We start from the raw sequence: 16,909 nt of genomic DNA on the forward strand, positions 1-16,909 counted from the left end.
CAAGATGGTGTCAGCTATATCCATAGTGCCATGGGCACGTCTGCAGACCAGAGACCTCCAATGGTTTCTTTTGCCATTAAAAAAAAAAAACAGGAGCACCTCCCTAATCAAGGTCACTGTTCCCTTGGACGTCCTTCGCTCTCTCCACTGGTGGCGGTCACCAGTGATTTCCAAGGGCTGTTATTTCAAGGAGCCAGAGAGACTGATAGTCACCACAGACGCCAGTCTTTTGGGCTGGGGTTCCCACCTGCACCCTCAGATGGCCCAGGGACAGTGGAGCCAGGTTTGACAGGACTCACAACATCAATTGGTTGGAACTCAGAGTGGTCCACCTGGCCCTTTACCGTTTCCAGCACTTGGTGGCTGGCCAGCAGGTACTAATCCTGACAGACAATGTGGCTGCCAAATCCAATGTAAACCGACAGGGGGAGGGGGGGAGTCCTGGGCTCTTATGCTGGAGGCCAAAAGACTGGGCCTCTGGGCGGAGAGGCATCTGCTCTCAATCACTGCGGAGCACATCTCAGGGGTGGCGAATCTCCATAGTGGACCATGCCAAATGGCACCTGCATCCTCAGCTGTTCCAGGTTTTACACAAGATTTGCACTACAGGGGGCGGAAGGAGTGGACCCTCTCAGGTGCCCTTGGCCCACCGGACTCCTTTATGCCCTCGCTCCCCTCCCCTTGATTCCCAGGGTTATTCAAAAGATCATAACAACAAGAGCGAAGGTCATTCTAATCACCCCTCATTAGCCCAAAAGGCTGTGGTTCATCGACCTGTAGAACCTCTCGGTGGACCGACCCTGGAGGATCCCTCGGAACATGATCTCCCTCAGCCAGGGGTCACTGGAACATCCGGACCCTCAATGGCTCCAGCTGACCGCCTGGCGCTTGAGCGGGGCACTCTGAGGAAGGACAACTTCTTCTCTGGGGTCATTAAGATCATTCAGGCCTCCAGGAGGCCCTCTACAGACCACATATATAATTCCACATGGAGGACATTTTGTAATTGGTGTAGGGGTAAGGGCATTAATCCTACAAACTCATCTGTGCCTCAGGTCCTGGACTTCCTTCAGGACAGACTGGATAGGGGTTTGGCCTCTAATACCATCAGGCGACAGGTGGCCACTCTAGCAACGGTGTTGAGCTGTGAGAGCTTGCTACCTTTGACACAACACTCTACAATGTGACGCTTTCTGAAGGGGGCATCAAACATGAGACCACTGATGGTACACAGGTACCCCACCTGGGACTTGTCCAGGGTTCTCAATGCCCTTATAGAAACACCTTTTGAACCTCTATGTATAGTCTTCTTGAGATTCTTAACCTTAAATGTAGCCTTCCTGGTGGCTATCACCTCTCCCAGGAGAGTATCAGAACCACAGGCCCTCTCGGTTAGGGAGGACCTCCACCATGATATAGTAGTTCTCCGGCTAGACCCCTCCTTCCTCCCCAAAGTTGCCACCTGGTTTCACCGAGCCCAAGAGATTGTCCTCCCAAACTTCATCCCCTGGAGAGAAAGTGGCATGCACTAGATGTACGGAGGCCCCTAAAAGTATTTATTAAATCAACTTCCACCTTTGAAAAGTCTGAATCATTATTTTTGTCCTTTTAATCAGCCTTTTTGGGCAGAAAAGTCACCTCCTCAACCATTGGTAGATGGTTGAGGACATGCATAGCTAGTGCTTATAGAGGGTGAGCTCATCTGTCACTTTGCGGACAAGTATTATCATTGATGATGTCCAGCTATATATCACTGCTCTTAATAAATTAAGTGATATTCTGTCACAACTTTAGAGCAACCTCCGCCTTCCCTGTGTAGGATAGCAAGGCTGGAGGCTTTGCCTTGCTCTGATTGGCAGGAAAATCTCCCCCACCCTCCCAAAACTTCCCTGCCGATCATCCTACCTTTGGCAAGCCCTGCACAGGTGCACATCCCAAAAATGCTTTCTCTGAAGCCTTCAGTCTTGCAATATTGTGCAGTGAAGATGGAAGTTTGCTCCGAAGCTGTGGCAAAGGATTGCACTGTGAGGCCTTTGCAGTATAATAATAGCAATAACAGTAGACTTATATACCGCTTCATAGGGCTTTCAGCCCTCTCTAAGCGGTTTATAGAGTCAGCATATTGCCCCCAACAACAATCCGGGTCCTCATTTTACCCACCTCGGAAGGATGGAAGGCTGAGTCAACCCTGAGCTGGTGAGATTTGAACCGCTGAACTGCTGATCTAGCAGTCAGCCTGCAGTGCTGCATTTAACCACTGCGCCACCTTGGCTCAGTATCTGGGCTGAGTTGCCCCACGCCAGGCAGGAGCAGCCCAACAAGGCTGCTGACAGCCGGGGAGCCAGGAGGATGAAGAGCCGCCATGAGGCCAGCAGTAACAGGTGCAGCAAAGCTAGCAGCCAGGCAGAGGCAGGAGGAGGGGAGCTGGTTTCTATGCACTGCGTGGCTTCATGCCTTGTGGCAGCAGCCTGGGCAAGACCCAAGCTCCAGGCCTGGTGGAGCGCAAACCTTGGTCGCCGCCTGCCTGAGTCACAAGGTAAGCTGCAGAAGAGAGGGACCCTCAGCTGTGAGGTTGCTTGCTACCGTGTGCAGGGCTGGGGCTGGCAAAACTCTGCTGGAGGCAGCCAGAGAAACAGAATGAGAGGCAGCTCCCGGCCCTCACTGGCTCAGCTGATCCGTGGGCTGTGATTAAGGGGCCAAGCCTCCATGAGGTGACTGGGGAAGGGAAGGCTGCCCTGTGTGCTGGCCATGCCCACCAGCTTCACTCCGGCTTATTTTGGGAGTGTGGCTTCCCCAAAAATCAGGCTAGGGCTTATTTTTGGGATGGATCATCTTTTCAGGGAAACACAGTATCATAGGATTGGATTATTGATGGACTGCCTCTCCCCAGTTTCATCCACCCATCACACCAGATATAATAGATTGGGAATGTTATGGCTTCCGTTGTCTAGGAAGCTACGCTTAATAGACTCTAAGCAACAGATCTTTTCTGGTGTCCCTGTGCTATAGAATATGCTCCGAGGCAAGGATGGTTTCATTGTTCCAAGTTTCTAAATTTTGTCAGCAGGCCTGGGGACCCCAAGAGATGGGTGAACTAGCGAAGTGGCTCCATTACTGCTTCATGTGTTATTCTTGCTTTAGTGGTTTTTCTAGTTCTTTAATGACTTTAATATTTGTTGATGATAATTCTTTTAGACACTTATTGTTTTAGTTCTGTTATATGGCTGCCCAGAATCACTTGCTTCTGATTAGCTATACAAATTAGAGGAATAAATATTGGGATTTTTTTCAATATACTGGTTTGTTTTCACAACCCACTGTAAAATAATGCAATTGGCTTGCTCTTAGAACAAGAATACAGAAAATTCTGTATCTTGAAGGTTTTCCTTCAAGTTTTAATAATATTTTCTTTGCCTCTCTTTTCTGATTTTCAGGATTTCCTAAGGCAATTAAGACACGGGAAAAGCTTTGTGAATATCTTACCATAGTGATATTTACAACTTCAGCACAACATGCGGCTGTAAATTTTGGTCAAGTAAGTTTATTTAGATGTAATCATATGTGTTATAAACTTTTAAATTTGACAAAAATATCAAACGTAAAAAAATGGAAGAAAACATTTTCCTTCTGCATAAAACACAGAAAAGACAGAATAGAAAGGTGAATTTCAAATGGCACATTAAAATTAACAAATTAATTAGTCACATTGGTGTCAGAAGAAAAGCAAGAAGTGTAGTGAAAGGAGAGGTGAGAAATAAAATTGTCTTTTGATCAGAAAACACTACTGCCTGCACTCCTCAGCATACAATCTGCCCCTGAAACTGGACACAGCTAAATGTTTCAGACTTGTTACTGTGTATATTCACAAGAGGCAAAGGACTGATTAAATCTATGGCACCCGTTAACAGACTAACAGAAGGGACCTTGGAGGTCTTCTAGTTCAAATCCCTGCTGAACCAGGAGATATTATACTATTCCAGACAAATGGCTGTCCAGTCTCTTCTTAAAAGCCTCCAATGATTGAGCATCCACAATTTATGAAGGCCAGCCATTCCACTGGTTAATTGTTCTCATTGTTAAAAAATGTTTGTCCTTAGTTCTACGTTGCTCCTCTCCTTGATTAGTTTCCATCTATTGCTTCTTGCTTTGCCTTCGGGTGCTTTGAAAAATATGTTGACCCCTTCTTGTTTGCGGCAACCCCTCAAATGTTGGAACACTGCAATCATGTCATCCCTAGTCCTTCTTTTCAATAGACTAGACATAACAATTCTTCATATGTTTTAGCCCTCTAATCATTTTTGTGGCTCTTTTCTGCACTCTTTCCAGAGTCTCAACCTCTTTTTTTAATATTGTGGTGACCAAACTGGATGCATTCCAAGAGTGGTCTTACTAAGGCCTTATAAATCGACACTAAAGTATCACACAATCTTGATTTCATTCCTCTTGTTACTGCAGCCTAGGATTGCATTGGCTTTTTTGACTGCTGCCACAGACTGGTTCATATTTAAGTGATTGTCCACTGGGACTTCAAGATCCTGTTACTCAGTTACTGTTACTGAGCCAGATTTCACTTTATCTGTATTTGTACATTGGTTTTTCTTGCCTAAATGTAAAACTTTACTTTTGTCTACACTGAATTTCATTTTGTTAGATAGGGTCCAGTGCTCTGGACTGTTGGCTATTCCTGCCAGTTTCGCGTCATCTGCAAATTTGCTGAGTTCTCCTTCTATTCCCTCACTGAATTATTTATGAAGATATTGAAATATTGGGCCAAAACGGAACCTTAGGATACCCCACTGCTTACTTATTTCCATGCAGATATAGTTCCATTAAGGACTACACATTGAGTGCAGTTTGTGAGCCAGTTGGTGGTGATGCTGTATATCCCACATTTTTAACTTACCAAGAAGTTGTGGTCTCCTTTGTCAAATGCATTACTAAAATCCAATTATATTATGTTCAGTGCATTTCACTGATCCACTAATTTAGTCACTTTGTCAAAGAATGAAATAAGGTTATTATTATCCCCATAGTGAAACATGACATTATCTGTAGCAGTTAATTAACTTCCTATATTAGGAGATAGTTATATTTCCATTATGTAATTTTACATAAAGGGGGCATGATGGCTCAGCAGTTAAAGATGCTGAGCTTGTCAGCTGGAAAGCTGACAACCCAAGCTCCAGATCTGGGGGCTGCGCAACAGGATGAGCTCAAGTTCCTTGTTTAAAAGCATGAAGATGCAAGATCACTATTAGGTACCACTTCAGTGGGAAGGTAACAGAGTTCTGTGTTTCTTTGATATATGGCCATGCTGGCCACATGATAATAAAAATTGTCTTCAGATATTTTGGCTCCCTCAGCCAAGAAAGAGAGATGAGCATCACACTCTAGAGTTGGACATGACTGGACAGAGAAAGCTTTACTTTTTAAATTTTTACAGTACTGCCCTGAGAAGGTACTGAAAAAAATAATCCAAAAACAGATCTGTGAATATCTAGAAACAAATAAAGTTATAACTAGTAGCCAGCACAAGTTTGTTAAAAACCATACCAAAGTCAAAGATAATATTAAAAAGTTTCTTTCAACATGTAAATGATAAGAAAAAAGTCAAGGAAACAGTAAAGAGAGATGATGGCAAGGAAGTTAACAGGAAGTAGAGAGAAAGCAGAGCTGCTTAGCTCATTTATTTATTTATTTATTTATTTATTTATTTATTTATTCATTTTATTTAGTTTGTCAAACATATAGAAGATAACAGGTATAAGTATAAAAAATAATATGAACACATTAAATGGGTACGAATAAATGGAGACAGTATGACAAGGACAGTAGGCACGCTGGTGCGCTTATGCACGCCCCTTACAGACCTCTTAGGAATGGGGTGAGGTCAACAGTAGACAGGTTAAAATTATGGGGGTTTGGCGATGTAACAACAGAGTCAGGTAGAGCATTCCAGGCATTGACCACTCTGTTGCTGAATTCGTATTTTCTGCAATCAAGTTTGGAGCGGTTTACTTTGAGTTTGTATCTATTGTTTGCTTGTGTATAATTGTGGTTGAAACTAAAGTAGTCGTTGACAGGTAGGACGTTGTAGCGGATAATTTTGTGTACTACACTTAGATCAGACCATTGGCTGTGTAGTTCTAGGTTCTCCAAGCCCAGTATTTCAAGCCTGGTGGCATAGGGTATTCTGTTGTGAGTAAAGGAGTGGAGTACTCTTCTCGTGAAATACCTCTGGACTCTCTCAATTGTATTAATATCCAATATACAGTGCGGGTTCCAGGCAGATGAGCTGCATGAGAATTGTTCTAGAAAGGTTCTGTATGCCCTAGTTTTCAGTACAATATTACCGGAGAAGAAGCTTCACAAGATTAGGTATCTTAATGCCTTTTTGGCAATACTGTTACAGTGAGCCCTGACACCTAGATCATTTGAGATGGGTACTCCAAGGTCCTTGACAGAGTGAGGGTCATCTACAACGTCATATTGTTTTTGGTGTTCTGATTTTTTTTTGCCAATGTGTAAGACAGAGCATTTGTTGGTTGAGATTTGGAGTAGCCAATTGTTTGACCATTCTGACACATAGTCAAGGTCGCTTTGTAAGGCAAAAAAGGGTGTTGAGTAGTTGTATATTATTAGCGAAGAGGACACAACTGCTTCTAATATGATTGCAAAGGTTGTTTATGTAACATATAAACAGTGTGGGTCCTAAAATGCTGCCTTGGGGGACACCGCTGTTAACTGGTGAAGAGTTTGATGAGGCGTTCCCTATTTTAACTACTTGTTGTCTATTTAACAAGAATGCAGCTATCCACTTATGGAGGGATCCAGAAATGCCATAAGAGTTTAGTTTTAACAGTAATTTGTCGTGTACCACTGAATCAAAGGCTTGCAGAAATCAATGTAAATTGCGTCTATTGCTTTATCCAGGTTGAGTTGTGTAGTCCATATGTTTTTGCAGTGTAGGAGTTACAGGTTACAGGACAAATTTTTTCTGGGGTCTCCCTTTTTGAAGATAGGGATGGCCGTGGCTAATGACCATAGGTTGGGTAAGGAACTGGTTCTGAAGGATATTTCATAGACTATGCTTAGAGGTTCTGCTATGGCAGTGGAAAACTTTTTTAAGAAGTAGGCATATAGAGAGCCGAGGTGGCACAGTGGTTAGGGTGCAGTACTGCAGGCCACTTCAGCTGACTGTTATCTGCAGTTCAGCGGTTCTAATCTCACTGGCTCAAGGTTGACTCAGCCTTCCATACTTCCGAGGTGGGTGAAATGAGGACCCAGACTGTGGGGGCGATATGCTGACTCTGTAAACCGCTTAGAGAGGGCTGAAAGCCCTATGAAGCGGTATATAAGTCTAACTGCTATTGCTATAACTGCTATATAGTCCATCAGGGCCAATGGATAGGGATGGTTTTAAGTTGCATAGCGCTTTTTCTTTTTTCTTTTTTATTAACAAATATGTAAAATACACACAATACACAATACAATACGAACAGGAGCTTCCTGTTCTTTCTAATAGCAATTATCAATCGATACTGCTCACCTTATATTATTTCCCCTTCTATTGTATTTCATTTGGATTTCACCATTCTTAACCCTCTTATTTTACTCATAACTATTATTTTTGAGTTTTGTTATATTCCTTCATTGATTCTTGTTCCTTTCCTCCATCCACCTATACCACTTATCCCATATCTGGTAGAATTCTGATTCTTCTTTTCCCTGGATTTCTTTAGTTAGTTTGTCCATTTCAGCACAATCCATAACCTTTCTTATTATTTCATCTTCGCTTGGAATTAATTTGTTTTTCCATTTCTGAGCAAAGGCAATCCTTGCTGCCGTAATTATATGTAGTATTAAATACTGGATTTCTTTTTTGTATTTCGCAGACATTATTCCTAATAAAAAAATCTTCAGGTTTCCATTCTATTTTAACCCCTGTTATTGCCTCAAGCCATTTTTTGATCCTTTTCCAAAAAATTTTAGCCTCCTCACAGGTCCACCATAAATGGTAATATGTTCCGTGTATTGATTCGCATTTCCAACATTTTGGGGAGGTATTTGTTAAGATTTTAGCTAACCTTGTTGGTGCCAGGTGCCATCTGTAAAACATTTTGTACTGGTTTTCCTTGTATGCAACTGATAGTGTCATTTTTAAGTTTGTTCCCCAAAATTTTTCCCATTTGTCTAATTCAACATTAAAGCCAAAGTTCTGCGCCCATTTTATCATTTGTTCTTTCACAATTCCTCTTCCATTTTATACTTCAGGAGGAATTTATATATTCTCCCTATCATCTTTCTATCTGAGTTTTGAATAATTTTATCCAATTCGTGTGGTTCTGTTTCGATGTCATATAATTTAGTATCATTGTATTTAGTTTTGATTTGGAGGTAAGTTAGCCAGTCAACTTTCATGTTCTGATCTGCCAATTCTTCAATTGTTTTTAAATTTCCCTGTCTATCAATTAAGTCTCTGTATCTTAGCATTTTTTTCAAATCTATAAAATTTGGGTGAGTCGTCCTTTCTGTCAGTGATAGCCAATTCGGGATTTTCACATAGTGGATTTTTTTTTTATTTTAAGCCATTTTTGCAATAATGCTCTTCTGATTAAATGATTTTGAAGGTATTTGTACATTTTATATTTATCATCCCATAGGAATGTATGCCAGCCTGCTTGCAAATCATGGCCTTCTAAGGTCAAAATTCTTTTATTCTTTAGCTCTATCCAATCCTTCACCAATATTATTGTTACTGCTGATGCGTATAAATCCCAATTTGGTAATGCTAAGCCTCCCCTCTCCTTGCTGTCTTGCATTGACTTTAGTTTAATCCTTGCTTTTCGTCCCTGCCAAATGAACCTAACGGTTATTTTGTTTAATTCTTGAAAGAATTTTTTACCCAGATTAATAGGTGCGGCTTGCAACAGGAATAAGATTCTTGGTAAAATATTCATTTTAATTGTCGCTATATGGCCTATGAGTGATAACTGAATATTTTTCCAATTTTCTAAATCTTTCTTTATTTGTATCACTAATTTATTATAATTATCGTCTTTAATTGTGGAACATTTTGCTGACACCCAGATCCCCAAGTATTTCACTTTCTTAGTTATTTGCATTCTGGTTGCTACTTCCAGTTCCTCTTCTTGCTTTTTTGTCATGTTCTTGGTTATCATTTTTGTTTTGTCTTTATTGATCTTTAGTCCTGCCACTTCGCCATATTCTTCTGATTTTTGAATTAATTTCAGGCTGGATTCTAATGGGTCCTTTAGAACAAATACTAAGTCATCAGCATAGGCTTGGGCCTTATATTCTTCATTTTTGAGTCTTAAACCTTTTATTCCCTGGTCCTTCCGAATTTCATTTAATAAAATTTCCAAAGTTAATATAAACAACAAAGGAGAGAGGGGGCATCCCTGTCTGACTCCTTTTTTATTTCAATCTTCTCTGTTAGATCTCCATTCATCGGAACTTTGGCTGTCTGACTGTTATAAAATCATTCTATCATTTTTATAATTTTTTCTCCGAATTTCATCTCATCCAATAGTGTTATTATAAATTTCCAGATTATGTTGTCAAATGCTTTTTGTGCATCAAGGAAAACCAGTACCATTTGTTTTTCTGGATGCGCCTCGTAATACTCTATTATGTCTAGGATGACTCTCATATTATTTTTAATGTGTCTGTGAGGTAAAAATCCATTTTGTCTGGGTGTATTCATTCATTTAAAACCTGTTTAATTCTTCCTGCCATAATTGCTACAAATATTTTATAATAGGAGTTTAGTAATGAAATTGGCCTGTAATTTTGAATTTCTTGTAGCTTGGTTTCTTCTTTTGGGATTAGCGATATTATTGCTCTGTCCATGATTCAGGTATCTTGGCTTTTCCTAAAACTTCGTTAAACATTTCCACTCTTAGCTCTTCCAATATTATTTTGTTATATTTGTATAACTCCACCAGTATTCCATCTGGTCCTGGGGTTTTATTATTTTTTTGGTTTTTCAGGACTAATTCCACTTCGGCTAACGTTATTGGCCTGTTTATCGCCTCCCTTTGTTCTTTTGAGATTGGTGTTATCTTTTCTGTGTTTAAATAATGTTTTATTTTGATTTCCTCCATACTATCTTCTGCGTATAGTTTTGCGAAGTATTTATGAATAATATGCTTCTTTTCTTCCGCTTTGTATTGACTTCTTCTCTCATCATCTTTTAATTGATATATCATCCGTTTTTCTCTTTCATTCTTCAATCTGTATGCCAGCCATCATCCAGGTTTATTCGCTTGTTCAAAGTAATTTTGACTGGCTGCTTTAATTTTCTGTGCTAATTCCTTTTGAGTTATTAAGTTGATCTTATGTTTTATCATCTCTCTTTTTTCTTTTTTAATTTTATTCCTTGGGTCTTTCTGTAGTTCATCTTCGACTTCCCTAAGTTCTTTTTGCATACATTCTTGTTGCTCTTTTTGTTTTCTAGTTTTTCTCGCCATGTAGGCAATTGTAAGACCTCTTGTGTATGCTTTCATAGTATCCCAGAGATTTTGAATTGAGGTGTCTTTTTTTTAATTTATTCTAAAGAATAGTTTTAATTCTTTCTCCAACATTTGAGTGTATTCTATTTCATTTACAATATTTGAATTCATCATCCATCTTTTTCTTCTTCTTTGACCTTTCCATCTTAATTTTATTGGATTATGATCTGCCCACTCATTTGCTTCTATTTCAATTTCGTCTAATTGTTTACATAGACCAGATGAGATCCAAGCCATGTCAATTCTTGATAGGGACTGATGGGGGTTCGAATAAAAGGTATATTGCTTTCTTATTGTGTGCCTTTCTCTCCAAATTTCATGTAGTTTATATTCCATTGCCATCTCAAAAAAGGATTTGGGTAATGTATTTTTTTGTTTCTTTTATTTTTCTTTTTGCGTTCATAGTCCATTTTTTATCCACTATTGCATTATAATCCCAATTAAGCAAAGATTTTCATATTCTAATTCATTTATTTTGTTGTGTAATTTCCTATAGAATTCCTCTTGTTTCTGATTTGGTGCCTACAGTATATGACTATTAATAATATCGGTTTTTCTATTGTCTCTAATTCAATCATTAGCATCCTGTCTTCTTCATTAGGGTAGACTTCCTTGGAGTTTATTTTTTCTTTTATATAGGTTGCTATCCTTTTTTTTAATCTGCCAGTGCTGTATATAATTTCCTTAGTTTTTTGTTTTCCAGTAAGTTCCTATGTTCCCTTTTAATATGCACTTCCTGTATACAGGTTATATCTACCTTCAGTTTCTTAAGTTTATTAAACATCTGCGCTCTTTTTTTTGGTGCGTTCAGTCCATTCAAGTTTATTGAAATAATTGTTATTTCCTGGTCCATCTTTAGATGCGGTGTTTTCTGTTGCTTCTGGTTTGTATCTGACTTTTCCCTCTCATGCCTTCCTTTTCTGCTCTCTCTCTTGCCTCTGTTCTTCTCTCCTGTTTCTTTCCTTGTCTTCTGATGTTTCTTCCTCTTGACTTCTACTTTCTAGGTCCTCTTTAATTCCTTGTTCTTCTTCCCCTTTGCAGTATTCTTCATAGAAGTTGTGTAGTGCTTTTTCAATGTTATCTTCATTCTTTGCATCTGTCTTTAAGCAAAAAGAAACGATAACTCAACCTACCAAAAGCATAACTTTAAAAGACAGACTAGAAATAAAAAGCAAAATAAGCAAGAAAATGTTAAGAGAACACTTGTCTGATCTTGATGAATATAAATCACTAGGACCTGATGGATTACATCCCAGAGTTCTGAAGGAGCTGGCAGATATTATCTCAAAACCACTGTATTATAGCTTTAAAAAATCTTGTTGGAGAACCAAGGAACTACCAGAGGAACGGAAAAGAGCTGATGTGGCTCCCATCTTCAAAAAAAAAGGTGGTGTGGGAACAGACCCAGGAAACTACAGACCAATCAGCCTAACATCAATACCTGGAAAGATACCGGGGGAGGGGGAGGACGCCACAGTTCTATGAACATCTAGAAACATGTAAATTTATAACTAATAGCCAGCATGAATTTGTTAAAGACAGATCATGCCAAACGAATCTTATTTCATTCTTTAACAAAGTGTCTAAATTAGTACACCCACAAAATGATGTAGACATAGTATATTTAGACTTCAGCAAGGCATTTGACAAAGAAGACCACAACCTACTTTTTGGTAAGCCAGAAAAAATGTGGAATAGACAGTATCACCAACAGCTGGATTTGTAAGTGGCTGACAAACTGTACTCAATGAATAGTCCTTAATGGTACTAAATCTACATGGAAGTAAGTAAGCAGTAGGGTACGACAAGGTTCGTCCAGTACTCTTCAATATCTTCATAAATGATTTAGTTGAGGAAATAGAAGGGGAACTCATCAAATTTGCAGACAACACTAAGCTGGCAGGAATAGCATCCCAGAAACTCAGAATCCAAAAAGAACTTGACAAACTTGAACAGTGGGTCCTATCCAACAAAATGAAATTTAATGTGGAGATAAGCAAGGTTTTACACACCTGAGCAGGAAAATCAAAGGTACAAGTGTCAAGATTGAACTGTTTTGCCCCAACCCCTCTGAAGCCAAAAGAACTGCCAAGGAGAGGGAAGGATAAATTACTGGTGGCGTGCCAGTTCATGGAGGTATCCCCCCTGAGCTTCAAAGGGGAGGGAACTCCAACCTGAAATTGACCTTCTATGAGAGTGACATTGAGAGCCAATGTGCCTGGAGATAGGAGACCACCAAGGGACCATCCAATTTGTAGGGGAACCAAAGATGGCAGAAGTTATGATATTGGGGTTGTCCTGGTTATCCAAATGGAGCCCCATCGTATGCTGGCAAAAAGGGGCAAGAAGGAATAGAGAGGAAAAGTCCCAACGCAACAGGGAAAATCCATGGCATGCCAAAATGGCAGGGAGATAGAGAGGAGGAGCCCGAATGTTTGAAGGCCGTATCTGACCAGCGACGCCACCAATCCCCAAAGAGTACAGAGATTTGGTGGAGGCATTCAGCAAGGAGTGTGATGTCCTACCTTCCCACAGTCCCATGGATTGTGCCACTGTGATCCTGCCAGGGGAAAAACTCTCTAAACTTAAAATGTACTCAATGACCTCAAAAGAGATGGAGGAATTGAGAATCTACATGGACAAAAACTTGGCCTGAAGTTTTATCCAAGTGGCTAGTCCCTGGGGGTAGCCCTGTTCAAAGAGCAGAACGATGGGTCATTCAGATTATGCATTGATTTTAGAGGAATAAATGGACTGTGCATAGAAAATATGCTCCCTTTCGCCCTCATGAAAGACATGCTGAGTCATTTGGCAAAGGGAATGTTGTTTACAAAACTGGATTTGTACCATCGAGTGAGAATCAAACAAGTTGATGAATGGAAAACAGTATTCAACTGCCCATTAGGAATATCAGTTCAAAGGGATGCACTTTAGACTCCAGAAAGCCCCAGCCGTGCAATATAATCAATGAGGTACTGCATGAGCACTTATAGAAAGGGGTCCTAATTTATCTTGATGACATCCTCATCTATTCGGAGATGATGGAGGAACATGTAAAGTTAGTGCGACAGGTCTTGCAGAAGCTTCTAAAAGTTAACCTGTACGCCAAACTATCTAAATGTGAATTCCACAAAACCAGCCCAGATTATCTAGGTTATGGTGTCTTGCAAAGGAGTTGAGAAGGTCAACTGAAAGCCATTTTGGAGTGGCAAGCCCTGAAATCCCATAAGCAGTTACAAAGCTTCCTGAGCTTCTCAAACTTCTATAGACAGTTCATCCCATCCTTTGTGAAAATTGCCCTGCCAATCACAGAGCTATTGAAGATGTGAGGAGGGAGAGAAAAGGCCCAGCCAGTCATTGGACTGGATAATGGAATGCCAAGCAGCATTCAAAAAAACTCAAGAGACTGTTTTCAGCTGAGCCAGTCCTAACCCCAACCCAGAGGAGCCATTTGTGATTCAAACAGATGTGAGGGATGTAGCAGTGGGGGCAGTAGTCCTCCAAAAGAACAGAGAGAGGAAACTACAGCCAAAATACCTCCCAAAAGCTAAATGAGATTGAGATTGGGCAGTCTAAGAAAAGGAAGCCTTTGCAGTGCGATGGGCATTGTTGACATGGAGGCAGTTCCTAAATGGGAGTAAAATTACCTTTGAAGTATGGACTCACCATAAAAACCTAAAGGCACTGAGGACCCCCTGAAAGCTTTCCCCCAAACAAGTATAGTGGACCCAATATTTTAACCAGTTCAACTTTGAGTTGAAATACATTCCAGGAGGGAAGAATTTCCTAGCTGATGTGTTGTCCCTTATACCCCAACACAAAAGCACCCGAGAGGAAGTGGTGAGCTCCATTGTTCCAATGAGGCAGCTGGCTACACAAGTAACCACCAGGCAACAGGGAAAAATGAAACCCTCGGACCCTAGTGATCCATTTATACAGCAGATGAAAAAAAGAACTACAAACTGATACATGGTTTGGAGCCCACTGAGGGGAATTGACTCTGAGGGGAGAAGTGGCTTGGAAGGGAGACAAGCTGTATGTCCCTGACAGCCTACAAATATAGGTCTTCAAGTGAAGCCACGATGCCAACAGGCTGCCACTTAGGGTTCCTAAAGACTTTACACCTGGCTAAACAGCAATTTTGGGGGACAGGAATGAAAAGGGACATAGACAGCTATGTAAAGAGTTGCACTGTGTGTGCAGCTATGGAAAAGGGCCAGGAAAGAGTCCAGGATTGCTACAGCAAGTAGCAAGGCCAACCCGGCCTTGGGAACAAATAGCAATGGACTTCATAGTCAAACTTCCAGACAGTGGTGGGAATACTGTGATTTTTTTAAAAATTATTTTATTTTAATTCAAACATCATCTTTCCTTAAGCAGTGTGTCGTCTGGGTACATATATTTATACCATGGTGGTGGTGGCAGTGGCACCACATACATATATATCACATACACTGGATCATGGAGAAAGCTAGGGAGTTCCAGAAAAGCATCTACTTCTGCTTCATTGACTATGCTAAAGACTTTGTGTGGATCACAACAAAGTTCTTAAAGAGATGGGAGTACCAGACCATCTTATTTGTCTCTTGAGAAATCTATATGTGGGTCAAGAAGCAACATTAGAGGAAAATGTGATAAGAAAAGTGTTAGAGTACACTGAGATGGACAGACGTACAAAAGAAATAAAAGATGAAGGAGAATCTGAATGTGACTTGGTATGGAATGTATGGTATAAATGGTTAGAGGAAAGGTGTAAAGATTAGGAAAGCATCAAGGAAAGAAAGATTAAGGAATTAGAAAATAATCACAAAGCTACATAAATAGATATGATATAAAATATAAGATGTATATAAATTAGATTAGTAGATTAATATGTATAAAAGAAGTATATATACATACATGTATGGATATAAAGGGGAAAAATGCATAATGGAGTTATACCGATGTGGAAATGTTGCAGAGATGACAATGGTGTTATAAAACTGGGGAAAAAACTGTTCAATTTTAAAAACAAAATTTTTAAAGGAAAAATAAATAAATACAGCTTTGCATTAAGAGATTGATTTGTCTCATCAGTGCTTGTTGGGTTGGTTTCATCAGTTGCTTCCCCCCCCCCCCGCCCCCCAAAAAATCATCCCCTCTTTCACCCCTCCCTCCACTCTGGGCTGCCAACCGAGAAAGGTTGGGGAATTCTGGTATACTCCTATAGCAATGTCATTCTTTCTTCTTTTTATATTATCCCATATGGATTCTAGAAGGTTTTCATCTTTGGTTTTGTGGATTTCTGTAGATATGTAGTGATCTTGTATGTATAATGTAACTCCACCTCCTCTTTTGTTAGATCTATTTCTTTTCTACCTTTCTAGTGTAAAATACAATTCATGAAGAGGTGGATGCAGGAATGATTCACAATTATTGCTGTGTAAACAGAAGTATTTTCCATTAACATAAAAATTCTTGACTAACTTTGTTTAAGGTCACTTAATTTTATAGACAGATTACATGCCAGCTTGCAATATTATTGTTCCATTGTTTCTTCATTTAATTCCTTAATAATGCCTAATACTTCATCTTACTACCTGTTATCTTTGATTTTCAGTATGATTGGTGCTCCTGGATTCCAAATTCTCCTCCAACTATGCGCTGCCCACCACCTACAGAAAAGGGGAAAACCACCATTGAATATATCATCAAGAGTTTACCTGACAGGGGACGGTCTTGTTGGCATCTTGGTGCTGTTTGGGCTTTGAGTCAATTTCAGGAAAATGAAGTGAGGCTTGTCTCAATATTTAAATGCTTTTTAAAAATTTATAACATGAAAGTAAATTTGACACCACATTCTTTCTAGAAATCTGTTAAATACGTTTATGTGTTTTAGTAGACTAGAGGAACGTATTGTGTACATGGACCACAAGGAAAGCCTTTAATAAAATGCTAAAAATATTCATAAATGTAAAATATTGGCTAGATGATACTACTATTATATGGACTTAACAGTTGGTTGAATGCACACACCTAAAATAATTATTGTTAATGATTCTACTTCATCTTGGAAGGAAATTTTAAGTGAAGGTCCACAGGACTTCACTTGAAACTTCCTTCCAAGAAATTTCACAATTTCCCAGGCTATTGCTCAACATTTTTAGCAATTATTTGAATGAAGCAGTATGGGGGCATTTCTAAAATCTGCAGGTAACACAAAATTGATGTGACTAATACTTTCTTGGAAAAAAAGTTCAAAAAGATCTATATCACCTTGAACAGTAGACTGAAATGAATAGGATGGAATTTAATAGGAGGTTGTATAAAGTTTAGCATCCGGATTGGAAAAACCTAACGCCCAAATATAGGATGGAGGAGAACCAAAAACAATA

The 16,909-nt window shown here is 39.7% G+C and overlaps 1 protein-coding gene across 1 annotated transcript in view; it reads left to right on the forward strand.

The window, feature by feature from the left end:
* ALOX5 (arachidonate 5-lipoxygenase) overlaps window positions 1-16,909 on the forward strand; it is a 125,767-nt gene that overhangs the window by 87,698 nt on the left and 21,160 nt on the right. Inside the window, exons 12-13 of the mRNA XM_032227026.1 lie at window positions 3,435-3,535; window positions 16,135-16,305. Coding sequence (XP_032082917.1) covers window positions 3,435-3,535; window positions 16,135-16,305 — 272 coding nt within the window. The remainder of the gene's footprint in view (window positions 1-3,434; window positions 3,536-16,134; window positions 16,306-16,909) is intronic.

The sequence above is a fragment of the Thamnophis elegans genome, chromosome 11 (assembly GCF_009769535.1).
Source record: "Thamnophis elegans isolate rThaEle1 chromosome 11, rThaEle1.pri, whole genome shotgun sequence".
In the NCBI taxonomy this organism is placed as follows: Eukaryota; Metazoa; Chordata; class Lepidosauria; order Squamata; family Colubridae; genus Thamnophis; species Thamnophis elegans.